The following is a 27339-nucleotide window of genomic DNA, read 5'->3' as shown; positions in this document are numbered from 1 at the left end:
CAACCTGCTCCAGTGGAAGGTGTCCCTGGCCGTGGCAGGGGGTTGGAACTGGATGAGCTTTAAGGTCCCATCCAACCCAAGCTATTCCATGATTCTCCTTGCTCCATCGAAAATGGATTAGCGTCTGTCTCCTTCTTGCCTGAAAAATCCACCGTTGTCCGGTGCTGAAGAACAAGGAATAAAACACTCCACTGCTTCCCATGAAATTAATGTCTGGATCCAGGCACATGGCTGGGGTGCTCAGCTCACTGCCCCGCAGGCAGCTGTCACTCGCCAGTGATGCTACCAGCATTGGGGTGACCGCTACGGACTGTTGCAAGAATGCTAATTAAACTAGGGAGCTAATTAGTCTATAGTTGATGCTTCTGCTGTTTCTGTTCAGACCACTGAGGGATGCAGAATGTCTCCCAGGAGCATTTTTACCAGTAAAACTCTACTCGGTCTGTTAACGTTACCATTAGGAGTGACACTCAGGTGGGAATGAAAGAAGACTTTGGTCTCTCACTTAATTAACTCCTCCTAAAAAGCCTCCCTTGCCCCGAGTGTGTGGCCATAACTGCAGAAGGTGTTGGATCCAAGTAGCCTGTTGCGCTGATGCTCGTGGCGGGGCAGCACACAGGCTTCTGCCAGCTGAATAAGGACCCCAGTACATGTGGAAGTTGCTTTTTAACTCAGATTAGTTTCTACACCAGCTTAGTTAAAGTGGCTCATTCTCACATCCCCTGAGATGAAGGCATCATCCTCCTTTTAAGGGAGGAGGGGAGGAAACCACAGAGGCTGGTGGTGCTGTATCGAGGCTGGGGATGGAAGAGGATGTGGCTGTGGAGGGTCCATCCGTCCTCAGGGGCATTAGCAGGCTTTTGGTACTTCTTTCCTAGACCTTCTCCCCAACCACATTTTATATTTAATGGGCAGGTATTTCTCTTGTGCTGTGTTTTGTGTGCTTCAGAGCAGAGCTTGTGAGGCTGCAGAGGAGCAGAGGTGGCTCTGACCATGCAGAGACATGAAAGCATTAAGAAATGTTGAGAATCTGTCCTTTGGTTGGTTGGTTTGTTTGGCAAGTCATAGCTATCTTTACAGAGAGATAAAATGAGCCTTAAAGGCTTGCCTAGATATTCGCCTTGTCCTGCCAGTACTTGGAAATCACAGGTTTCTTATCTGAGTGCTGTTCTTGCACAAGGTTGTGCTACAAGATGCAACAAGCAAAACGGCCTCTGCCTGAGATTTTCTTCACCATAAACCATTCAGACAGTTGTTACATTCATGAAGTCTTAGAAGTCATTTATTCACCCCTCCTTAAGCTAAGCAGAGAAGGGGAAAAGCACTGCTCCAGCCACCCAGTGACTTGCATCTAAGCTCTGCCAGGCTGGCTGTGGGCATAGCGCTGCCACCAAGTGTTTTATCACCATCCAGCTTGAAAACAACACTTTTGGTCTCTGTCCAAGGAGAAAAGAGCAAAGCTTTGCTGCTACAGATTTCTTGTCTCCATCACCAGGTCTGTGTCTCAGCCTTCAAAGCGGGAAGCGCAGGGTGCCTTGCCAGGGGATGTTCTGAGTCTCAGGAGATTGCTCTGAGTGGATTCAGAGATGTGGGAATCAAGGAAGAAGTCTGCGTTTTCCTTGGCAGATTGGCTTATTCCACAGAGAGGCTCAGCAATAGAAAATGCAGGTTTCAGGGGGATGTATCATCCCATGGCCTCTGCTGACTCTGGCAGTGCTCTGAGCTGTTGTGATTTGATCACAGTGTTTGGTGGTTTTCCTTGAACTCCACCTCCCACCCTTCTCCTTATGAATTTACAGCTTTGTTTTTATTTATTCTTCATGAAAAGTCAAGTTGCAGTTTTCCCTGTTGTAGAAAAAGAAGGGGAAAGAAGCAGAGGGAAGTAATGGCCTTTTTTGCGTGCTTTGCGATCCACTGATGGGAAGGGCACTGAGAGGGCTGAAAACTCATACTCCTAAACCCAGACCTTTAACAGCACAGGTTAACTTCTTTAGCCCTCTTCCCCTGAGATTATATTGGAGACCATAAGACCTTTACAGCCTTCATTTCAGTTGGGTCTTTTTTGCTGCCATCCGAGTTGTTTCAGTATATTGGGTACCAGTTTGCAACGTCCAGTGCTGGGAAGAGACCCCTGTGCCCTGCTTGGACCAACCTGCTCTTGGCAGGTGTAATGCAGGTCTGGTGGCATGTTCTCCATCCTGCATGCACCAGCATTGGCAGACTCAATGGGGGAGCAGTGTTTGGTCTCATACTGGGGCTTGCATCACAGCCTGGATCACTCAGACTAAAAAAGCCTTCAGTACAGGCTCTTTCCCACTCCTTTTGCTTCATGCGGCCAGGTTCTGTCAAGCCAGAGGTCAAGGGCTTAGATCAGAGGCACCAGTGCCTTTTGGGGGATGCATAACTAGTAAGAAGAGATTCTGTTTTAGTAGCCATGAAAGTAAATGAGCAGCAGGATCTATTCAGTCCTGTTTCTGAGTGAGAGGCCCAGCCATCACCCACAGCGTCCCTCTAACAGTGTAAAACTTCCACATGGTCTGTGGTCTGAGCAATAAATAAATAACCCCCCGTTTTCTTGTGAACAAGAGGCACTCTGATCTCCTATTCATTTATTTGCAGGCCTCATTAATATAACATCAGTGCAACAAACAGCTGAAGGGGGGGCACTGTCAGGCTGAATAATGGAGTTGCTCTGCTGAGATAACAATTAGGTTCTGAATGCGCTATCAGCTAAGGCAGAGACAAGAAGGGATCATGCCGGGATGACAATGCTTATGTGCTGGTTCCCTGCTGGGCTCATCAGCTGGGATCCAGCCAGCTTAGAGCAGGATGAAAAGAGACAAAGAGAAGGAAGGTGGATGACATTTTGGGAGGGGGCAGAGGTTATGCCATTTATTCTGCAAGCCGCGTGCTTGCTTTGCACCCTAACAGATGCCAAGGGGTTATTGTGCAGGATGGTCTTAGGCTCGTGGCTTACCTCCAGCTCTGGAAGGAAAACCCTCTCAGATCCACAGCCAGCCCTAGGTGTCCCTGTGTTGTGCACAGACTTCTTCTGGAGGCTAAATATTGCTTTATGTCAGAAATGCTGAACCATGCCGCGGGCAAGGCGTGAGGCTGAGAACATTTATCCTGTATCATTGTAGCAGTGTCTTCTGCAGGCTGGGGAGGCAAGTGTGCTAGCACTGTGTTGGGGCTCCCGGATCCCTGGGATCGCTTGGATTCCAACCTTGGGGATCCTTGGGATCCCTACCTTGGTTTCAAATAAGAAGCAGGAACACCAGAAATGCAGTGGTCCATCTGTATCCCTTATGTGGTGTAAGGGCAGAGTGTGGAGATAACCAAGCTCCTACCACCACCCACTTCATCTTTGTATTTGGATCCGATCTGGGAAAAATACAATGCTTTACACCTGCAGAAATCCTTATACTGAGCAGCAGGAACATGCTTTGTTAGGGTGGTGGATTGCTCATTTGTTTATGCCAGGCAAGGCTGATACAGAGGGGAGAGGTGACCTGCTCAGGATAATTTGGGACATCAGCAGAACCAGTTTCCCTGCCTCCCACACCCCATCTACAGCTCAGTGACTTCCAAACTGCTGCAGTTTTGCAAACAACCTGAAAAACTTCCAGCAGAGGTGTAGGCCCCTGACCAGTAGATGTGTGATCCATTGTAATGGCCTTGGTTTTCCTTAGGTGCCCTTTGCAGCTCCTATGAGTGAAAAGCCACTCTACTGAAGTCTAGTGCTTGAAATTTGGGAATATTTCTTCCTAATCCTGTCTCTGTCAGATTAGAAATGTGGAATGTGATCACAGCCAGCCCTGCAGCTCCCAGGACAGCCAGGCTGGGGTTAGGGCAGCCCTGGGCTGGATTTGCTGGAGATGCCTTGGCCACCACACGAGGAGGTGACCCAGCGATGCTGCTTGGAGGGGTCACCAGCGCATGATGTGACGGGACCTTTAAGACTTATCTTCTTTCTGTGATTTTGACTGAATCTCTCCAGCTGTAATTAATTGAATGCATCTGTTCTAACCCTGGGGCTGCTTTGTGGCACAGTTACTTCAAAACTGTTCAATTAGTGGCCACTAAAATCTAGGTCGAGTGGAGGGAGCTCCATATTGGGGATTTTCCAGGTCAGGACATCTTGAAAATACAGCATCAGCTCTGCTTTGTGTGGGGAGGCTCCACTGGTTGTGGGGAGGTCAGGAAATGGCAAACTGGGACTTCCTTTAAGCAGTGATGAGCCCACAAGTGTAAGTGCTCCAGCAAATGCATTTGAACATACTCTAGAGCTGCAAGGGACAGATGTAACTGTCGAGTATGTGAAGTGCCGAGCTCAGGTAATTCCCATTACCAGTGCAGGCCTTCAGGACTTGCTGTAATGCAATCCAGTGTGATTTTGTAGTGTCTTTTAAGGGCACATAGAGCTTCACAGAGCTAAATGGTACAAGACATGCGACGCGGTGTGAGTTACAGAAAGCAGCAGCACGACAGAGAGTGTATGGTGAATAAATCAGAAACCTCAGTCGTGTGGGTGAGGGCAGAGGGAGGTAGAAGTTGAAGTCTACACAGAGGAAAGAAGTAGGGGGTTGATGTTTAGTGTATGGAACAGGCTGAACCCCAGCATGTGTGGCCAAATTCCATTCAGGAAGAGCTTTTGAAGAGCTCATCTTTTGCCAAAGACAGGGCTGGAACAAACAAGCCTAAACAAGATTTATCCATTAAATTAATTGAATTGCATTATTGTGGATTATGTTTGTTTATGGATAACAGCTGTAGCATGGGGAATATTAGTAACTCACCCATGAGCAACAATGGACCGGTGGCAGATTAAGGACAACTATTTGACAGTCTTGGGTCCAAATTTTGTGACTATGCATTACTGTAATTTATCCTCCTAATTGAAGAGGATAGTGTCCTTAATGAAAGTCTATACGAGCAGAGATGGTTACGGCTGAGGCAGGCTATAAACAGGCAGCTTTAAAGCACACACCTCACGCTTTAACATTTCTAAGTCATTTGAGGTGCCAGCTTACTAATAAAATGTGACATTAACGTTCAGGGAACAGCCAAGGCAGGAGTTGCAGACCTCTAAAGCAGCAGGCTACTTCTGAAGGGTAATTTACCATATTCTGAGTATACATAAAAGGAGTCAGTCTCATCCTTCTGCAAGGCTTTCTGCCCATGCCTCTTGGCCAGCTCAGGGACCACGATGTCCTCTTTTGTGGAGCATGGCACAGATGGATTTCAGCATCCTTGGGCTTCTCAAAGACATCCAGAGGAGTCATGAGAGGGTGGCAGTGGCCTGGGTTTGGCAGCAGGAGCAGGTGGAGGTTGCAGCACTCGGCATCCTTGAGCAGCCTGTGGAGCAGATGCCTGTGGACACCAGCTCAATATCCCTGTGTTTTGTTTTCCTCCAGATCCTGACGGTTTCGGGCCCGCCAGAAGGAGGGACAAGGGTGACCATCCGTGGTGTGAACCTGGGCCTGGACTTCTCGGAGATCGCCCGTGGGGTGCAGGTGGCCGGGGTGCAGTGCACGCCGCTGCCTGAGCACTACGTTGTCGCTGAACAGTGAGTGGCCTCATAGACCTCAGCTGTCCCCACTGCGGGTCCCCAGGGCTGTCCAGCCCACACAAAGCCTCCTCCCTGATCTCCAGAAAATGCACAGGAGGCCAATAACTTATCCAGACCCCAGGCAGTAGCTCTTCACCCTTTCCAGCCTTGCAGAAAGGGGTCTGGAGGTGGATGGTGCCAGGACCAGGGCACATCGTTCCTACAAGCATAGAATCATAGAGTAGTTTGGGTTGGAAGGGATCTTAAAGCTCATCTGCTTCCAGTTCCCTGCCATGGGAAAGGACACCTTCCACTAGAGCAGGTTGCTCCAAGCCCCTGTGTCCAACCTGGCCTTGAACACTGCCAGGGATGGGGCAGCCACAGCTTCTCTGGGCACCCTGTGCCAGCGCCTCAGCACCCTCACAGGGAAGAGCTTCTTCGTTATATCTAACCTGTATCTTCCCTGTTTAAGTTTGAATCTATTATCCCTTGTCCTATCACTACAGTCCCTGTTGAAGAGTCTCTCTCCAGCATCCTTGTAGGCCCCCTTCAGATACTGGAAGCTGCTCTGAGGTCTCCATGCAGCTTCTCTTCTCCAGGCTGAAGAACCTAAAGTGGATGAGGTGCTTGGATGCTCTCTGGGGGCATCTGGCAGCCCTTTAAGCTTTCATTGTTTTGTTTCCTTCCACACCAGCATTCCTGCTTTGCTAAGCAACTTTTCTGATGAGCACCTTGCTGTTGGTGCTGAGCTCTCTGCCCCCTCTGCTCCCCATTGTATTTGAAATGCAGCCGATGCTGCTGCCTGCACGCAGCCATTTGTTAGGGGGGTGAGGCAGTGACAGCCGCTTAATCCGAATGGGCCTCCACTGGAGTCAGTTCATTTATTTCACTAAGGAAAATGTCAACCAAAAATTAGAGAACAGGCATGTAAGAGAGGATGGGCGAGTGAACCTCCCAAAGTGACACATGCTCCTGGGGCTGTTTCCAGGGGGTTGTTCCAGTGTAGCCAAAGTGCTGAAGAGTGTGTTGAGGGTCATTTGGGCAGAGCAGGAGAGGAGCAATATGTGATGTCTCGTAGAATGGTTTGTGTTGGAAGGGACCTTAAAGCTCACCCAGTTCCAACCCCTGCCACGGGCAGGGACACCTTCCACTAGAGCAGGTTGCTCCAAGCCCCTGTGTCCAACCTGGCCCTGAACACTGCCAGGGATGGGGCAGCCACAGCTTCTCTGGGCACCCTGTGCCAGCGCCTCAGCACCCTCACAGGGAAGAGCTTCTGCCTCAGAGCTCATCTCAATCTCCCCTCTGGCAGGTTAAAGCCATTCCCCTTGGCCTGTCCCTGCCTGCCCTCAGAGCACCTCCATGGCCTCCTCTGGACTTGCTCCAACAGCTCCACTATGAAGGGCACTATGGGCATGCAAAGCATCACTGATGTTATTGCAGGAACAGCTCCAACCACTGCACCACTAGTGCTGTCACTGCTAGCGGTTTGGGCTGTTCTGCTGAGCAGTGTTTTGTTTTATTTTTCAAATAAAGGATGGAAGATTATGAAATTATCCTCCTTTGATGGTATGAAACCCTGATTTTATAATCATGACTCTAATTACGGCTCTTGAGCTTTCGAAGTTTGTTAACATCATTAAAACATTTACCCTGGGCAGATAACAGCAAGCATTAGCAGGAGAGCTGCCTTTTAAAGATGAAAACAGATAAAAGGACCCTCTTAAGGGTTCTGTGGGCAGACTGAATTCCAAGACTGTAATGACTCGCCATATGCTCCAGCCACGCAATCTATCAGCCAGCAATTAGGTTAATGTTGGTGAAAGGGCCACTTAGCCCAGCAATCAGCACCCTACTGCTCTGCTGAATGCATCATTTTGTAACAAGGTACCTGCTGGGAATTTGGCTTGCATCAGGAATTGGGATCAGGTGTATCAGGTTGCTTGTGCCCCATCCCATGTCCCCTTATGATGGCTGGTGCTGTACAGCAGCTGCTTTACTGGCAAATCATAGAATCCCAGACTGGTTTGTGTTGGAAGGGACCTTAAAGCTCATCCAGTTCCAACCCCCTGCCATGGGCAGGGACACCTTCCACTAGAGCAGGTTGCTCCAAGCCCCTGTGTCCAACCTGGCCTTGAACACTGCCAGGGATGGGGCAGCCACAGCTTCTCTGGGCATCCTGTGCCAGCGCCTCAGCACCCTCAGTGAAGAACTTCCTAAGATCTAATCTAAATCTCCCCTCTTTCAGTTGAATATTATATAATCAGTGGATATATAGTATTCAGTGTTTCCCCCCATATATAGCACTCAGTGTATCTTTGCTTCTTGTGGGAGAAAACCTTCACTATCCTCTCCTGCCCATGGGGTGTCAGGAATCACTTCACCTTCCTTTGCCTATGGGCTGGCAGGAACAGAGATGTTTGCTCCCAAATACCAGCCCTCCATCCTAGCCCACTGCCTGGCAGCACAGCAACCCTGCCAGTCTGCAGGAGGAGAAGCAATGAAATAGCAGAGAGGTTCATGGGCGATGTCTGGCTCAAAGGCAGAGAGAGGAGCACGTGGTACATGAAGGCACTCAGCTGAGATGCTTCAGTTCCTGTTCTCCAAAGGCAGCATCTCTCTAGGCAACTCGTTTTGATGTGCAGCAATAAGGACGTTCACATTAGAGCTCTTGACTACATGTGTGTATTTCGTTAGGCCTCCTGGCATCACCTGTGCATGCTCATCCGCAGGTTGTTTTTCTTCCTTTAGTCTATTTTATGTTATTTGTAGTTAATTCAGTGCTGCTGAAGGCAGCTGACATGCTGCCTTCACAAATTGGAGCCTTTTATGTGTTGGCACATGACTGGCAGAGGAGTAAGCAGTTTCCCTGCCGCTCTGCAGAGGTGCCTTCAGCCTCACGTGGGAAATGATGCTCTGGCTCTTCTTCTGGCATCACTGTCAGGGCCAGACACCAAGTGTCTCATCCCTGCATTCCCCCGCCCCAAAAATAGGTTACTCCTGTCCTTAGATTTCCAGTGCCCAACGGGATGCTCTTGGATTTGTCTTCCCACTGTTGCTGCAGGAGCAGCATCCATCCTCTTTAGGTACAGCTAGAGAGCCCCACCAGCTGACATCCCTTTGAAAACCTCTCTTAAACCTGCCAGCATGACAAGACATTCACTTGGTCTCATCTCCAGTTGATGTTACTCATCCCCTGGATTACGTACCATACCCACAGGGTGATGAGTTGTTTCCTCATCTTCCAGCCTGGCCTGCTGGGGTTAACCCAGCAGCTCTCCTGTCCTTAAGTGCCCACAGGGCTGAGCTGGGCTGCAGGAGGAGCGGATCTGTGTCTCCCCTGAAAATGCTGCTCTCCATGGCTGTCTCTATCATTCCCAAGCAGGTTTCTCCTTTTTTGATTAACTGGGAGACTGCAGCGTGAGCTGTTCCCTTAATGAACTCATCTGTTACTCTGAGGACTTCGCACTCACTTTGCTACTGGCTAATATATTGCCATTAGAGCTCTGCTTTGCTCTGGAGTTTACAGCTTGTAATAATTATGTCTAATTTTGATTTTTTTTTTTCCCTTTAAATTATAACATCGGGTAAAAATAGACTCAGTAATTAACTTCCTCCAAAGAGGTAGATACCAAAGTTAAAGAAGGGGAGGGAGAAAAAGGGAAAGAAAAAGAAAGCCAGCCCTGCATGGGCGCTGCTGGCACCTCCAGCCAAAGACTCCCTGTGGCATTTTTGCTTCCAGGATCGTCTGTGAAATGGGGCAGGCTCTTCCAGGGATCAGCTCTGGCCCAGTGCTCCTGTGCATCGGAGAGTGCAAACCGGAGTTCACAGCCAAGTCCACGCAGCAGTACATGTTTGTGGTGAGTGTCCTACCAGGGTGCTGGGGGTGAGGGCAGCACGCGTGTTCCATGGGAATAGCCAAATCAAATGGATAAACACCAGAAGACAGCCCCAGAAGTGCCATCTTCTGATGCTTTCCCCATGGCATTGAACAGGTTTTAGTAGCCCACCCTGTAGAGGTCTGCAGAATACATAGGATTTAGGTGGGAAGCTAAAGCCAGGGTTTCCACTGCCTTTGGTCTCAGCTTTGCACCGCCAAAGTAGTGACAAGCTTCTCTAAATTTCTAGGCTCACTCTTTGTAAAGTGCATTGGTTGTACTCCCAGGAGGAGCCTTACACGTATCATAGAATCCCAGAGCGGTTTGTATTGGAAGGGACCATAAAGCTCCTCCAGTTCCAACCCCCTGCCACGGGCAGGGACACCTTCCACTAGAGCAGGTTGCTCCAAGCCCCTGTGTCCAACCTGGCCTTGAACACTGCCAGGGATGGGGCAGCCACAGCTTCTCTGGGCACCCTGCGCCAGCGCCTCAGCACCCTCACGGTGAAGAATTTCTTCTTTATATCTAACCTAAATCTCCCCTTTTTCAGCTTTAAGCCATAACTTTATTCTGTACCTGAGGATTTTCTGTGCGTGAGGAATTGTCAAGGAATTGGAGTCAACACTAGAAATCTTCCTGTTTGTAATGAAGGGATGTTGTTACTTTGGTGCTTACTTAATGGGAGTAAATCCAGGGTGCTGCTTCTTGCTGGTTTTGAAGACATTTCTGTGCAGACCTGTGTGTACAGACAGGCACCAATATGCCTTTTTGCGTGAAACCAGCAACAAACAGGACAGCAAGCACCAGAGCCATCCTCTGCAGCTCAGTTACTGCTACAAACCTAATCAACTCTGAAAATGAACCATATCAGAGTTAGTTTCTTTGTCTATAGAGTTAATTTTACCCTTTTGGATGGAAGGGTAATTCTGCATCCAACTCTTACGGTCCTTTTTTTTTTCCCCTCGAAGGGTGCTGGTTCAGTGTAAGCTTTCTCTTTGCTTAATGGAGAGCTGCTCCTTGGGTTGGTGGCTTCCATTGGTTGAGTGGGTCATTTATTTCCCTTGTTTACTTAGCAGCCTTTTTATTCATAAACTTAAAAGGCACAGCTGAGGTTTCTCATATCTCCAGTTTTGCCTAAACAGGGCACTTCATCCTGCCACATTGATTTTGTGCTTAGTGGAATCTGTATGCAGAGAAATGCCAGCACTTCCCAATTGTCCACAATTTGTAAACTAATTGAGAGATAAATCAGGCTAACCCCTGCCACCCCTATCAGTGTTGTAACCCACACCCTCCCCTGGGGTTTCAGTTATTCCACAATGTAGCAGGGGTGCAAAATACCACCACATTTTGCTCAAGTATGCCAGAAACTCTGATCATCACAGGGCAGTGCCAGTATAGTCCCCAGTTCCCCCATAATCAAAAGGCAGGTTCCCATGTGACACAAGGAGGAATCTCTCTTGCTTTGTGTTAAATAATAACCAGGAACCAGTGGAAGGTAATTGTGGAGATGAATCTTGGAGTAGTATCTTGCAGGAACCCTGTAACATATGCTGAGCGTCATCATCCTTTGCATTGTTGCTTCTGATTTCCAGCACTTACCTTGATTATATCATTTCTTTTTCTCAGGCACCTAAAACTTCCAGCACATCATTGCCTTTTGTTAGTTGGCCTCTATTTTTCTCTTTAGTGCTGCCACAGATTCCATTACAGCTGCTTTATGCCATTAAAGTCACTAGTAAAATTGATTGGTGCCTTAAAGCAGAGCTCTCTTCTGACCCCATGAGGGTTTATACCTTCATGAGCTCATCTGGAGCCTGACACTGTGCAGGAGCAATGCTGTCACCTGAATTACACCTGTTTTATCTGGGGAGGTGGAACCTTGGAGCTGCTTTGGTCTGTAAATCTGTCATAATTATCACCAAATCAAGAGCTGAAGATGGAAAATCATTATTTAGCTTTCAGGCCCTCATCTGATGCTGGCTGCACCCCAGCCCTGGGGTGGGCTGGAGGAGGAGGGTGGCTGTGGTGGGCTCTCTCTGTCTGCAGTGTTACAGCATTGCTCACTTTAGGGAACAGTTGCCAGGGTTGGGCTGGAGGCCGAAGGAGGTTTTTGATGGGGAATCATACATGGAACATCCTTTGAGTGGGGTGTTTGCATTTTGGAATCACTTCTCTTGGTTGTATGAAATGCTCCCCAGCCTGCCCAGTGTCAACACTATTCCCATTCCTATAGTCTGGTATTGCCATTAGCTGGGGTAACCATCATATATCCTCAGCTGGAAGGGGACCCACAAGGATCATCGAGTCCACTTCAACCCCAGCTAGAATAAGAACTGGGAGCTGCCAATGAGCAGTTGAAGGATGAATCTTCCCCTCCTGCACCATTATCCCATAATTATCCACAACAGGGTGGATTGTGTATTTTATTCTCTGGTCTGTTCAGGAGTCAGGGTCAAACAGGCCTGAGCTGCTTTGGCAAATGCTGTGGCACCCATAAAACACATGTTGCATTGTGAAAACAGTAAAGAAAACAGGACAAACTCTGGGAGCTGCCAAGCAGGTGGTGCCAGGGGAGCAGAGCTGGGAGGCTGCCAGGCTTTGCAGATGAGAGTCGTAACGAGGGGAATGTGGAAGCATTAGGAAAACAAATTTGGTAATATCCACTGATTGAAAATAAATAGAAAGGTACCTGCTTTCTGCAAACTCTGTTAAGGGGGATAGAAGCTCATGGGGTGCAAGGTGGGATGAAGACATTGCTGCAGTAATATCACCAGGGAAATGTCGAGTGGGACTTGTTTGCTCACTAAGGATGTCTGTCCATCAGCAACGGGAAACAGGCTCTGCCCCCACAATACCACCACGGGGGGTTCATGTTAAGCTGGAGCTGCCTTTTGTTAAAGTCCTGCCAATGACCAGAGCCTGGTGGGTTTTTTTGATGCTTTACCACATTGGCAAACTTGAAATATTTAGGTTCAGGTTTCCCTCGTGGCAGTTTGCCAGGCTTGGGCTATATTTAGTTTGTGAAACTGCAGTGCAAACAGCTTACCTTTGTGTAAAGACTGAGTTGAAGGTAAATACCTAATTTTGCCAAGGCTAAATTTACACTCAGTTTGTTGAATCACGTCTTTCAGAGCTGTGTTCAAAAATGTAGCAGGAGATTTGTCAGATGTCCAGGACACATCTTCTCTTTTGGTTTTCCATTCTAAAAAGGATACCTGCACTCAGCCAGAGCATAAAGATGCTCCGGGGAGTGTGTTTCTCCATCTGGCACAGTCCCTGGGCTCACAGCATCTCCCTTCACAGCAGTGAGTTTGTCTTTTTGTTTCTCCAGACTCCAGCAGTGAGTTTTCTGAATCCAAGTCGTGGTCCAGAGTCGGGAGGGACGATGGTGACCATCTCTGGGCACTACCTGGGAGCCGGCAGCCGTGTCTCAGTGCTCCTGGGAAACCAGACCTGCGAATTCTACGGGTAAGGGCCTGAGCTGTCTCATGGAGTTCTGTGTCATGGAATCCCAGCCTGAGTTGGGTTGAAGGGACCTTAAAGCTCATCCGGTTCCGACCCCCTGCCAGAGGCAGGGACACCTTCCACTAGAGCAGGTTGCTCCAAGCCCCATCCAACCTGGCCTTGAACATTGCCAGGGATGGGGCATAACATCCTGGTTATCAGGGCTACAGCACAGTGTATCTCCTGTAGCTTAACATGCAGCCACAGCAAAAAACTCATCTGGGAACCCCTGAAGACTCCCATTTCCTCTTTTATTACCTGAAACCATCTTCTCCTGTACTGTGACCGAGCCTTGCTTGGCCAGGGAGGGATTGCATCAGTATTAGTGCTGTCCATTATTTCATTTTCATGCTGTTACAATGTTAACTGGTCCAAACATCTTCAGCAAGCATCACTGTGATTGTAAAATGTTTATAGTGGTCATCAGGACCTGCCCTGAGCCTGGTTAATCTGAAGAACATGCAACATTTGTAAGAAACAACTGGTTTCTCTTCACAGTTCAACAACTGGCATTACTTTCATTGCAGCCGCTGCTGCACATCCCTCAACCTCCCAGGAATGGTCAGAGCAACGGGTGGGCTTCTGCGTGGCAGAGCAAAGCGAGGATGTGCACACACCTTCTTGCTGAGAAACTTGCACAGCCATCCATCTCCTCAGGGATTTCTATGGCAAATTTGCTTTTTAGCCAGCAGTGTAAACACAGAGTTGACATTTGCAGGGTTTAATGGGTTTTATTGGGGCTTAGTTAAAAAAAGACACATGCAGTGTACATCTGTGTGCATCACGTACACATCCATGCCCTGTACCAACCCAAAGCCGACAGGGTGCATTTCAGAGCTTGGGGAACCTAAGCAAAGTGGTGTGATGTGCAAAGGGACTCTCAGATCAGGCTTCCCAGGAGGAACCGAGGAAGTTTCTAGGAAAGAAAAGACCTCTGAAGGTGAATTTCTCATCTGGAAGACTGAGAGGTTCACTATGGGAGCTGTGGGTGTTGAGATCATAGAATCATAAACTGCTTTTGGCTGGAAAGGGCATTAAGATCATCCAGTTCCAATCCCCTGTCACGGACAGAGACACTCCCACTGGACGAGGTTGCTCAAGGCCCCATCCAACATGGCCTTGAACACTGCCAGGGATGTGGGAGCATGTTGGGATATTAGTGCTTATTCTGCATCCATCCTAGAATGGTGCTTCAGGACATGCCAAGGTCTTCAAGTGCGCATCAATTCACTGTAACCAATCCACCAATATTTCTTCCCTCATCCAAAGCAAAGGTGCCAGATTGCTGCCTCAGATACACATGGGTAATGGCATTCTCACCAGCAGAAGCAGCCTTGGAAGCTGGCCTGCGAGCAGCATCAGCCCTGTGATATAATCCCTTAAATATATGATTATATTTAGGCAACCTGCAGACAGTGACCTGCAAAACCTGGAAGAGTTGTGAATTCTCTGTATCGTCTAATTACAGCAGGCAAGCAGAAACTTAAACAAAGCCAGGGCAGTGTATGAATGGCACCATCCTTCATGTGGGGTCACGCTGTGCACTTTGTTTTGCTTAGACTATTTGGAGGCAATGAACTTCGACTGGACTCTAGGGTGTGGGGGAGCCTGATTAGATGAAGCAGCTTCTAATGAGATTCACTCTAATTACAGCTTCCCCCATTCTCCCCTCTCTGTTCGGAGGAGTGGGTAGATTCACCATGACGACATGCTAATAGCATGGAAAGCTAATTAACTGATCACAGGGAGCTGTGAGCAGCCTTGCCAGCAGCGAGGCGTCACTCTGGATCTTGTGCCAGAGCTAAGCAGGCACGGTAGAGTCTGGCAGGGCTGGGCAGAAAGCAGGCAGCGGGCAGGCAGCAGAGCAGGCAGCTCTTCAGCATCCACAGAAACAGAGAAGCAGCAAGGAGGGTGGAGAAACGCGGTCCTCACACAAGGGTGCCATCGTGGTTAAATGAAACCTAGGTGGAGAGTGAGAATGAGACAAGGGAGGAGGAGGAGGAGAGCAGGAACAGGTAGACAACTGCATCAACAGAAATAGTCCAGTCCAATCTGTTTCAGATATTTTAGGAAGTTGTTTCTGTTCCCTGGGTTATGGTGGATGGGTGTGCTAAGTTGTGCACTAGGAACATTGCTGTACCCGCTATTGGATACCCCCTGGAATGCCCAGTGGCCCAGTGATGTGCTTGTACTCCTTAGGGAGTGTCTGAGGGACCTTGAAAGGGGCCCACAGAGCATCCCCTTGCCCAGGTACAGACACCAGAGCCTTGCTGGAAGCAGAGAAGGGGCACAGCTGCGCTTGAGCCTCCAATGTTCATGCTCCACGAGCTGTGCAGCCTCTGAGGGTGAGGATGGGGAACACTGGAATTCAGTAGTGACATGTTTTGATTTGAGTGCCAAACTGCCAGAGAGGTGCTGCAGACCTGCCTGCCCTCTTCCCTGTGAGAAGCCAAAACTAAATGAGCCACAGAAGCAGCACGGCCTTTTTGGCAATCCAGGGGCAGGTTTGGGCAGGCAAGACAACCCACAGGTGGCCCTACAGGACAGTGGTCTTCCAGGGATGTCGCTCCAGCACTTTTGTAGGAGCAGTGTCCAGACTTACTGCAAAGCTGTGCAGTTCCTCACAGCTCTGTCCCGGCAGTGGGAGCATCACCGCTTGGATCTCATTCCCCTTCTCATCCATCCATCCACCCACCCAGCAGTGCCTTTGTGCTTTGACAGCCCCTTGCTTTCCTGCTGCCTCGGCCTTCTCCGGGGCTTCACTGGAAGCAGATGGTCTGTTGTGTCCAGCCAGCCAGCGCCAAGGCCGAGGTCACCCCTCCTCTGATGGGGACACAAAGGCGTAAGGCAGTGGTGACAGTGGCATTGCCCTTCCCAGGGGACTTCATGCGCTCCATTATGCTGCTCACAAGAGCCCGTGTGTGCAGTGGGGTGGGGAGGGGAAGAATTTGGCTTTTGAGTGAGCTTATGCATCCCATTTCAAAAGCAGCCATCTGTTTTCACACGCCCAGCAGAAGGCAGCGGGTTCACAGAGGGATGCGGGAGGCTGCGGTTTGGCACAAAGAGTAATTTCAGGGAGCCTGCGCTTCTCTTTTGGTGGGCAGGCAGAGTCCCTTTCCATGCCAGTGAATCTCTCCTACCCATCTCAGGAGCTCATCCCCTTTCAGGTATCAGAGTGTAGAGCTGGCTGATGGTTCAGCCTTTTAGTGAGCTGCAGGTCAGCACTAGGACCAAGGGTTTTCTACCCCTACGCTGCCCATTAAAGCTTCCCTGGCTTCTCTCTTGCACAGGCGATCCATGAACGAGATCGTCTGCGTGTCAGCTCCATCAGCCCATGGCCTGGGGGCTGTTCATGTCTCTGTCAGCGTGGACCGGGCTCAGCTGGAGAGGACTTTGCTGTTCGAGTACATCGATGATCCGAAGGTGCAGCACATCGAACCCGAGTGGAGCATCGCCAGGTAACACAAGGCTCTGACATCAGGTCCTCGACAGCAGGAGTGTAACCAGCATGCCTCGTCTGGGTTTTCTCTCTCAACCTATGATGTGGGAGGTCAAAAGAGGGTCAATTTGGAAATGCACGTCCCATCCAGCATCCTGGATTTGTCAGGGCTGTGCATCTGCAGCATTTGCAGTTACCAAAAATCAGGTCCAAAGTTACTATCAAGTAGCTGTGATTACCAAGGCAATTACAGCAGCAGCGGTCTGCCCTGAGATTCTGGGAGCACGAATAAAGCCAAGATCACTTCCATCTGCTGAAGAAGTGCACAATTGCTCATTAAAGGCTCCTTCTCGTAGTCCTGCAATAAAACAAAACCAGCAAGCACCAAGAAAGCAAAAAGCTGATGTTAATAAAAACGTAGTGTTTATCCCAGATTCACTGCTTGGTTACAGGGCGGCCGGCGCTGTCACATCACCGTGGCATCATCACTGCTAAAAACCCTGGGCCAGCCTCATCCCCTGGGGTTACTTTAATGGTTGCGCTCACACGGGCTGAAACGCAGCAATTCATTTCAAATTCCAATTCTTTCTTAAAATTGCCCTTGAAAGAAGCGAGCAGCTCGCAGCAGGCTCTGCGAGGTGTTTGCTTTGAGTCCCAATTCAAGATCACGTCTGCTTTGGGGTGAGATGGGTTTGGTGGGCTGGTCCAGGAAGCCAAGAGTGAAAGGCTTTGCACAGAGGCACTGACTGTAGGAGAATTGGGGTTCTCTAGCCTAGGGGGTTGTTTCCTACCTGGCCCCCACGGCATCAGGTGCTCTTCATCCCTCCCCTCCTCTGTGTGACAACTTGCCGCATCTGCAATCCAGATGCAAGTGCATGTCAGATCCTTCACTGCACATACCATTTGTCGTGTTCCTTAAAAACATCACTATGTAAATCATTAACCACTGTGATTAATTTATTGTCTTACATATTTAGTCTCAGCTCAGTTGATTTCTTTGGTCCCGTTTCTCATCCTGCTGCCTTGCAGTGCTGTTAGGTTGGAGAAAGCTGAGAGTATAAAATCTTGCTGACTTTGGACACCTCTCCCCAGTGACTCAGGGAGTGGGAATTAATCCCTGCTGTCTCCTGGTGCCTGAAGTGTCTGCAGAAAACATCTTTCTGAGATCAACAAGCATCCTTATTGTCAAGCAGAGCCTCTCTGCACAGCATTAATCAGGTGTCTCCTGGTTCTCCACAGCGGACACACGCCTCTGACTGTTACCGGCTCCAACCTGGATGTGATCCAGGAGCCGAGGATCCGCGTCAAGTACAATGGGAAGGAGTTTGTCAATGTAAGTAGCTGCTGTCAGCACGGTGCCTGGGAGCATCCCTCTGCAGGGGTCCCCTCACCCGGGTGCACACATGCACTGGTTACTGGTGCCAGTGCTCTGCATGGTGTGGCTTGCCATGACAAAAGCTGCGCTGGGGGGGGATGTTTCCCTATATTTACCCAAACTGGGAATGGTGGAAAGAGGGATTTGGACACACAGAAATTACTTCCTCAGCAGCACAGTAACTGCCAAGGAGTTTTCAAAGCTAGAAATGGAGGACTCCATTCTAGGTCATCTCAATCACCTCAAATTCTGTCTTAGGTCAGATAAAGTTTCACTCTGAAACTCCCCCTTTTGTCAGAGGCCCTGAGACCTTTCCACTCCTCAGCATCCTTTGATTTCCAGTACCTAGCTCAGCTCTACAGACACACTATGATGGGAAGCCCAAGTGTAGCTGTCTCCATCATTCCCAGCTGCTCCACACTTCCCATTTTAGTCCTGCTCTTTCTGTAAAAGCCCAGAGTAGGTGCTGAGACCTGCCAGCTCTGAGGCTATGTTTAACTAGTCTCTCCCTAGCTGCCTCTCTATAAATAAACCTCCTACTGCCACAGCTCTGGGCCCAGCAAGCCTGTACCAGCCCAGGGAGGGGAGGAGAGAGGGAACCACTTCTGAACGAGAAGCTTTCAGGCTGCTTTCACAGCTCAGTCACCGCAGTAAGGGCAGATGCTGCTTCCTTGTATCCACCTCACCATGTGAAGGATGCTGGGCATGGAGCTCTGGGTATTTTGGTGAAGCTGGGTGTTATTTTTAAGGCTCCTTTCCCTCCTCCCTCTTATCACCCTTATATTCCCAAAGCAAGGAGTCAGTATAGCAGAATTGGGGATTGATCTGGAATGCTACCTCCTTCCCCAATCTGTATTTTTTTCAGTCCAGGGGTGAGAAACTGAAATGAATCCCTAGCTAAGTGGGAACCAAGCAATGTTCTTTTATGCTACAAATACAGATTGTACCTTCAGGACCTGCAGAAATGATTTTGACCAAGTAAAACTGAAATACACTGTTTCTATGCAGTGATCTTTCTCACTGAACCTGTATTATCTTGGAAAGGGCAAATCACTTAGCAGTCTTTTCCTATTCCCTTTCTCCCTTTCCCTCTGAAGACCTTTTTCATTGGAGCTCTTTTTAAAGAGACATCTAATTTTGTTGCTAGCACTTGCAGTTATAGTGCTGCAAAAATAATCCTGAAGACTCAAAATTGAGTGAAATTAAATTTTCTGCTTATGGAGGGAGGCCAAACGGTTGGGCTCTTGCTGCTTTATAAGGCAAGAGCCTCATAAATCAGCCAGCTCCCTGCTTCCAGGGCTGGAGGAGCTGTGGGTGTCCTCAGCCTGGCAGGAGATGACCTTTGAGTTACCTCCAGCCCACAAGTGTCAGACAATCGTTCCTCCCCCTTGTTGGGAATTGCCTCTAATCACCAATCTGTAGCTGGGAGCAGGTATTTGCTGCACGTCTGTTTCCCTGGACTTCCCAGAGAGTATTTACGGAATCAGAACATCGTTGTCCAGGTCAAGGTAAAGTTTTCCCTGCTGTCTTTCAAAGCATCACCTTCCCCCCAGGTCTGCAAGGTGGTGAATGCTACGGCGCTGGCCTGCCTGGCTCCCCCCCTCACTCCCGAGTACCGGCCCGGCCTGGATGCTGTGGAGCGGCCAGATGAGTTTGGGTTCATCTTTAACAACGTGCAGTCCCTCCTGGTCTACAATGACACCAAATTCATCTACTACCCCAACCCAACATTTGAACTGCTGAGCCCAACCGGGGTGCTGGAACAGAAGCCGGGGTCACCCATCATCATGAAGGTAAGGAGATCTTTACTCAACCCATGAGAAGAAACAAAAAACCAGTCCCAGCGAGATTTTTATTCCCTCTTTGGATACACTGGATGGAATCCCATCATTTGCACAAGCTGGGAATGAGGTGGAAACGGGAGAAATGCATCTTTGTACAGTCTTCTCTCCCCTTGTCCCTAGGGCAGAAACCTGTGCCCACCCGCTCCTGGAGGAGCAAAGCTCAACTACACCGTGCTGATCGGAGAGACACCCTGTGCTGTCACTGTCTCCGAGACCCAGCTGCTGTGTGAGCCACCTAATCTCACTGGACAGCACAAAGTGATGGTGAGGGACCAAATGCTCCTTTCAGCATCCTTTCCCTCCCTCTTTCCCATCTTTTTTCCTCCTTCTCCAGCTCCCTGATGCACTTGGATATTGAGTGCAGTTTCTTGTCCAAGGTTCGGTAGGATTTTAGATCTTTATGGCTATCTAATTGGAAGTGTAAAATACTGATGTGGATTAGCATGGAGAAACTTCTTCCCCCCCGAGGGAACCTACTATCAGAGCCTTCTAGAAGGAACAAATCTTTCTGGCAATGCCTTCGGCACCAGTTATCATCCTTTCTGTGGTGCTGCTTGCCCTTCCTTCTGCTGAAAGAGGGCAGATTTAGATTAGATATTAGGAATATATTCTTAACTATGAGGTGGTGAGGCGCTGGCACAGGGTGCCCAGAGAAGCTGTGGCTGCCCCATCCCTGGCAGTGTTCAAGGCCAGGTTGGACACAGGGGCTTGGAGCAACCTGCTCTAGTGGAAGGTGTCCCTGCCCGTGGCAGGGGGTTGGAACTGGATGAGCTTTAAGCTCCCTTCCAACCCAAACCATTCCATGATTCTATGATTTTCAGTGGGTTGTGTTCTCCCTCCTGTTGGGATTTCGACAGTCCTTCTATCCAGACCTGATCTGCAAAGTGGGTGGGAAGGTTCTGCCTTTTCCTAAAGCAGAAGGAGCCAGGAACATCTGAACGCTGGAGTGGTTGGATCAATGGCCTCATCCAGGATAACAGTCGGCGTTTTCCTCTGCTTTGGTTTTGGGCATTGCTGCTTCCTCTGATCCGCTCACAGCTGCCGAAGTGCTTGAGTAGAGCGCAAACGAGGTTGTAATTGTGATTTATTTCCCTTTAAGTTCAGCATCTAAAACATTCACATTATCACAGTGTGATGCACAGAAGCGCAACCTGGCTGAGAGCTGCTTACATCTGCGGCCAGGGGACATCCAAGAAAAGACTGTCCTGGCATTAACCTCCAGTGTGTTTGCTCTTTAGCTTTCACATGGGGCTTTCTCTTCCCTTCTCTGTTCTCTCTTTCCAGTCACTTTGGTTTCTTGTCAGTGAAATTATCACTAGGTTGCTAATGTCCACACTTTACAAAAGGGAGTTGAAAGCTTATAAAATGAAAGTCAAATGGAGCCATCAGATAGTAAGAACAAAGCCCAGATAGTGAAGGGCTGGCACATTTATCATGACTTGAAGCCTCCCTGTGTTCACATAAGCTACACCCCTCTGGTTTGAAGGTAATTGGAGTTGCTATATTCTTGGCTGAAACAAGACACTGTTAAGTGCTTCTGTAGGGATCTGCACAGGCCATGTGGTGTGTGCTTGGGCTTGGGGACTGGATGACACCCTTACCTAAAGCTGCTGGTTACCTCCGTTGTGCTTTGTAGGTGCGTGTTGGTGGTATCATCTTCTCACCTGGTTCAGTGAGCATCATCTCAGACAGCCTCCTGACCCTGCCAGCCATCGTCAGCATCGCGGCTGGAGGCAGCCTGCTCCTCATCATCGTCATCATCGTCCTCATTGCCTACAAGCGCAAGTCCCGAGAGAACGACCTGACCCTGAAGAGGCTGCAGATGCAGATGGACAACCTGGAGTCCCGCGTGGCCCTGGAGTGCAAGGAGGGTCAGTACTGCCTGAGACCAGGCACTCTTGGTGTGCTGCAGCTCCATGCTCTGGTCTCCAGCTCTCCCCACCAGAGCCCTCCCCATCACCCGATGTTTGTGCTGAGGATTGGGGTGCATGCCCCTCAAAGTTTGCCCACCAGCCCCGCTGCAGCAGGGTGGGCAGCCAGAAGTGTGTCAGCAGCAGACACGGCTCTGCTGCCTAATGTGCAGAGAATAGGATTAGAGCTTGATCCTGCTTAAGCAACATGCCTGGATGGAGCTGGAGGGATGGTGCGAGCCCCAGAGTGCCCAGCACAATATGTCCCCTTGTCTAATGGCCTTTTAGTAGAGGGCTTTTAAAAAGGCACAGAGATATGGAGCAGAGGAGGTTTGGACCCCCAAGAAAGAGTATGTATCCCAAAGGGAAGGCAGGAGGACAGGAAAGCTGGTTCAGTCCCTCCTCCAGTCTCTAAGATGTAAGCCCAGAGCAATAAGAGTAGATCTAAGGGATAGGAAGAAGCTCCTCAGCATTTGCTTCTGGGGAATCTTGTGTGTTATTTGGACTAGATTTCAACACAGACAAGTCTTGCCCCTGCAGCGAGGCAGCTGTGCCTGGCTGCTCTGCATCAGAGCGAAGGTGGAGGTGGGCAGACATCTCTGTAGCTAGTGGGTGAGAGAAGAAACATTCTGCTGTAGTTCCGTATGTCCTTCCAACTGGAAGGGAGCTTAGTGAATTAAAGAAAAATAAATCAAAACCTGCAAATTCCATAGTGTGACCTCTGTTTCTAGAGTGTTGCACTGGATTTGTTCAGCTGGTTTTAGAAAGATAGCCTTGAAAACACAGGACAAAAAATGAGATGTATTCAGGAGAGAACATACTTGGGCCTGGGCACAGCCTAGCTGGGGTACAGAGACCTCACTGAGCCAGCATTTGATACTTTGGAGGATGAACACAAGGCCACACATACAGCTGTATAATACGGTGATGTGATGTTGTGAGTGGAAGAATAAATTCCTTCCTGACCCCTGCAGCAAACAGTTTCTGCTTGGATTTGATCTGCATCAGCTTTGATTATTTTGGCAACTGTTGATAGAGGAGGAAAAGAAGAAGAAAGGAAAATACAGGAGGCACCAAGTTAGGAAAATAGATCCTCATTTCTATCTGCAGCCTTTAAAGGTGCTGTAGGTGTGTGTACACAGGTGTGAACTGCATACAAATTAATAGGCATCTTTTGTTCTCAGCATCTGCTCTGTGCAGTGTGTGCTCCCTTGCTTTCAGCAGAACCTCCAAGGGTGAGGGTCTGTCTCAGCTACATAGCAGGGTCTCCTCCACATCACTTTCCTGAGCTGGCCTATTTGTGGGTCCTACTCAAGGCGAGCAGACAGGCAGCCCCCCCAAAGCCTGCGCTCCCCGAGCTCACGTGTGCTTCTCTCTTGTTCCATTCTCCCTGAACAGCTTTTGCAGAGCTGCAGACAGATATCAATGAATTAACCAGTGACTTGGATCGCTCTGGGATCCCGTACCTCGACTACCGGACCTATGCCATGAGGGTCCTTTTCCCTGGCATTGAGGACCATCCTGTCCTGAGGGAGCTGGAGGTAATGTATAGCCTGTGCTCAGGCCCTTAAGTTTCCCTGAGCCAGTGTGAAACCCAGAGGCCTTTATGCCTTCCACACCAAATCTTATCAGAGGCACTGGGGTCAGCAGGATGAACCCCCAGTTCATTTTAACTGAGAACTTTCCATCCCTCATTGTTTGATTCTTTTCAGTTCCTTCCCTCCGGTGTTGCTTTAGTTTTATTTTATGGAATTTTATACTGCTATAGGCCAGCAGCAAAGCTTACACCAGATAAGTTATTGGTGTCCTTTTAATCTCCTCCCTACTCACCGTACGGTGCAGGGAAGGTTTTGAGCCTGGGAGCATCACGCTTGGAGCATCCTGCTGCTGCGATTCCATGGCGTGACCACCGGAGGGCAAGCGCCCTGGCTCGACATGGCCAGCCTGCCTGTGAGCACCTTAATGGTTCTTCCACCACTATGTTTAAATGTATATAAAAGATTTTCACTGAGGATACAACAAAATGGGTGATGTGCAAGAGTCCATCAGATCCCCTTGCAGATGAGCCCCGCTCACCTCTGAGAGCACCCAAAGAAATGATGGTGCTTCAAGAACCGTTCTCTGCCACCGAGAGAACGTGGGGCTTCCATCCTCCATCCAGGATGCATGGAGGTACCAGCTCTGCACTCTCTCTTGGAGTATTGCTTTGGTATCCTGAAAGTCCTGTTGTCTTCACACAGCCCAGGGGATGGCGCAAATCTTCAGCTAGAGATGTAAGAGGAAGAAGCCTTGCTTGCTTGTGCTCTATATGGCAGCATTGCTTTACCAGGAAAACACTACTTAGCATTAATGCATCAAGTCTGATGCCTCTCTAGTGGGCACCAACACTGAGCAGTTGCCCTGGTGTTGGTAAAACTCATCCAGGCTTTGAACCAGCCTCTCCCAGCCCATTCCCCGATATTTCCAGTCCCGCACACTGTGTTCACTGTTTAAGTTGCGAAATAAGCCAAACAAATACGAAAGCTTTTTGTTTTACTCATGAAAAGCAGAACTGCAGAAGTGATGTGTTGCCAGTTACACAGTTGCTTAATTATGTAGCATTAGTAAAACCAATACATAAGTCTCCAAGATGTTTGGTAAAGAGTTGCCTAATGTAGTTCATCATTTTCACTTGTAATGAATTACTTGAATCTGCAACTGGCTGAAAGCCTCAATTAATTTTTTACACTTGTCCCATAATAAAGCAATAGTCTAAATTAATATTTAATTTTCTTACAAGAGTGTCACTTTTTGTGCAGAACAAGCAGAACTGTATGTTGTTTGTAGAGCCATTAGCCTCAGAGTAGCAACTTTATGACTCCAAGGGCAGTTCTGAGCAATGACCATAGAATCACAGAATGGTTTGGGTTGGAAAGGATCTTAAGATCATCTAGTTCCAACCCCCCTGCCATGGGCAGGGACACCACTCACTAAACCATGTCACCCAAGACTCTGTCCAACCTGGCCTTGAACACTGCCAGGGATGGAGCATTCACAACATGATGAAGGTGAGCTGTGCAGAAGTGCTGGGAGGGGACAGAAAAGGTGACCAGGACTGGCCAGAGACCATGTCCAGGGATGCTGAGACCTTGAGAGATGGGGTGCTGGCTTGTGCACCCAGGGTTAAACCACTCACTCCACCCCTAGTGATGGTCCCCTGTTCTCCCAAGCTTTGGCTGATGGGTCTTCTCTCTTCCACCACAGGTCCAAGGGAACGGGCAGCAGAGTGTGGAGAAAGCCTTGAAGCTCTTTGCGCAGCTGATCAACAACAAAGTCTTCCTGCTGACCTTCATCCGAACGCTGGAGCTGCAGCGCAGCTTCTCCATGCGCGATCGCGGCAACGTGGCCTCGCTTATTATGACAGGACTGCAGGGCAAACTGGAGTACGCCACCGATGTGCTGAAGCAGCTGCTCTCCGACCTCATCGAGAAGAACCTGGAGAACAAGAACCATCCCAAACTGCTCCTACGCAGGTAGGGCAAGGGACGGGTCTAAGGGGAGATCACTGTGCTTTCACCGAGGTTGCACGGCTACACTGCTGGTGGCACCTGGGGGCTCTGCAGGACCAGGGTGCTGGTGATGGGAGGAAAACACTGTTCTCCATGGGGGACTTGGGATGACCCATGCATTCCTTGCCTGTAACCACATCACAGGATTAACTTAGCGTTTTCACAGATAGCTGAACAGGGTCTTAGAATGGATCACAGAATTATAAAATTGTTTGGGTTGGAAGGGACCTTAAAGATCATCTCGTTCAAACCCCCTGCCATGGGCAGGGACACCTTCCACTAGAGCAGGTTGCTGAAAGCAATTTGGCGTATTTCTTACATATTTGTACAGTACCCGGGGTCCTTGTCTCCCATGAGCTGGTATTATGATGATGAGTAGGGCATTAAAGACCCAGTGAAGAGGAGTATTTCTTGGATGGACAATGCCATGCATTGCCCCTGGAGCCATAAGGGAAAGACAGGCTGCCCAGCAAGGCTTGGTCCCCCTCCTGACAGCAGTCCACCGTTCTGCGGATGTACAAGGAGATGCAACTGCATATACTTCTTTGTCTGCTGCTGGGGCAAGGTGGGGTGTTACAGCCTATCCCCAGGGATCTCTGTCCGTGCAGCTGCAGCTTTCCCCACGTGCACTGCTGGGGAGGCAACGGTTCTGCTGTGCTCTCCCTGATGCTTTGCAGCCACAGGCGACTCAACTGTTGCAGGTGGCATTGCCACCTTCATCACATGCAGGCATTTGGTTATGTCCTTCTGTTCCACCTGTCTCTTGGTTTCCTGGACCACAGCCACAGATGGGACCAGAGACTTCCTCTCTTTGCTTATGGCTGTGACCTGCAGAGCTGCCTTGAATCTTTTGGTGCTCTGCAGGGCAGGTGCCTGTCTCTGTCCCCATACTGCTGCCTAATGCTTACCAAAGCCATGGGAAGGTCATGCTGGTGCCACTGGAGGAAGAGGTGCCTGGTGCTGGAAAGGACCTTAAAGCTCCTCCAGTTCCAACCCCCTGCCACTAGAGCAGGTTGCTCCAAGCCCCTGTGTCCAACCTGGCCTTCAACACTGCCAGGGATGGGGCAGCCACAGCTTCTCTGGGTCTGTACACAAACACCAACGTTAATGGAACAAATATTCTGTAAATGTTCACCCTCTCACAGTTATACTGCACCCGAGCTCTGTGGCTCATGAGCAGTCGAGGGGAGCCTCGTGTTACTCAGCGACATTCATAAACAAGTGAGAGAGAGCGGGGGTGGCGGGAGGAAAGAGGCTGAGAGATCGCCCGTCCCCCAATGGGGGTGTTCGGTGTGGAGAGAGCGCCCCGTTGATTGGCCCCGGTTCCTGAACTTCCGGAAGCTTCTCTCGCCCCAGTTCCAGCAGTGGCTGACTCACTAGTCAGTCAAGAGCAGTTGCTCCAGGCCCCGGCCCATGACTTCCGTTTCCGACTTCTGGAACCTTCTGTCGATTCATTCTGTCTCAGCTTGCACAGCCACAGGCCCCGAGCGAGGAAATAGCCGGGCACATGGGGTTGGGGGGGGCAAGCCAAGGCCATGCTTGTGCTCATGCTACGCTACAGCTTCCCAGACACAGTGTTTAGAGCTCATTTCCAGCAAGGGGTTGTTCTCTGCTTGCTCCAGTTGCTGTGTGGAGCTTCGCGTGCCAGCCGTACACAGGGTGGCCAGCAGTACAAGGTGTTTTCGCAGCCCCAGACACAAACCAAGAGCTGTGTCTGAATTCGTGCACAAGTGCATCTGCAGCCTCAGGCCCAGCTCCCTGTCCTTCCTCTGCTGCAGCCCCAGTGACACGAGGCCATGGCTCGGGGCAGCTGCAAGTCCCCCCCCCACACACACTCGGGCATTCAGAAGCTGCGGGATGGGGATTGGGGGGACTGAGCGGGGTCACCCGTCTGCTTCCCGTTTACAGTTCTGCATCTGGAAACACCGCCAGCTTCTCACTGCATTGCTCCAGTGCTTGCGCGTGCAAGAGAAGCAGCGGAATCGCAGTCTCTTGTCCCTTATCTCTGGCCTTAGCAACTCCAAGCCTCTCTCCTTATTCCTGCCATCCCTTCTACACCGCTCTCATTCTGGTCAGCAGGCTTCAAAAGCCAGCTGACGTGGGAGCCACTGCATCACACGCTGTTTGATCCCATCGGGATGCACTTTTCCTACATGGGCAGCACGTGCTGCCAAGAGCCAGCAGGTCTGCAGGCTCACCAGCTGGGAAGTGCTGCAAGGAAAGAGGTCGCTCCCCAGGCTTCTACACTAGTGACACGAGGGAAAAGCAGGAGCAGGCAGAGGCGAGCAAG

General features: G+C 49.7%; 1 protein-coding gene across 4 annotated transcripts in view; it reads left to right on the top strand.

Moving 5' to 3' along the window:
* PLXNA2 (plexin A2) overlaps positions 1-27339 on the top strand; it is a 287247-nt gene that overhangs the window by 202333 nt on the left and 57575 nt on the right. For all 4 annotated transcript variants that reach the window (XM_030473343.1, XM_030473342.1, XM_030473340.1 and 1 more), the window contains exons 13-22: positions 5418-5569; positions 9291-9408; positions 12761-12897; positions 16224-16391; positions 17612-17705; positions 19301-19540; positions 19712-19855; positions 21228-21462; positions 22900-23042; positions 24745-25013. In XM_030473343.1, the coding sequence (XP_030329203.1) occupies positions 5418-5569; positions 9291-9408; positions 12761-12897; positions 16224-16391; positions 17612-17705; positions 19301-19540; positions 19712-19855; positions 21228-21462; positions 22900-23042; positions 24745-25013 (1700 nt within the window). The remainder of the gene's footprint in view (positions 1-5417; positions 5570-9290; positions 9409-12760; positions 12898-16223; positions 16392-17611; positions 17706-19300; positions 19541-19711; positions 19856-21227; positions 21463-22899; positions 23043-24744; positions 25014-27339) is intronic.

The sequence above is a fragment of the Strigops habroptila genome, chromosome 18 (assembly GCF_004027225.2).
Source record: "Strigops habroptila isolate Jane chromosome 18, bStrHab1.2.pri, whole genome shotgun sequence".
Lineage (NCBI taxonomy): Eukaryota > Metazoa > Chordata > Aves > Psittaciformes > Psittacidae > Strigops > Strigops habroptila.
This window is presented reverse-complemented; position numbering and strand designations above follow the sequence as displayed.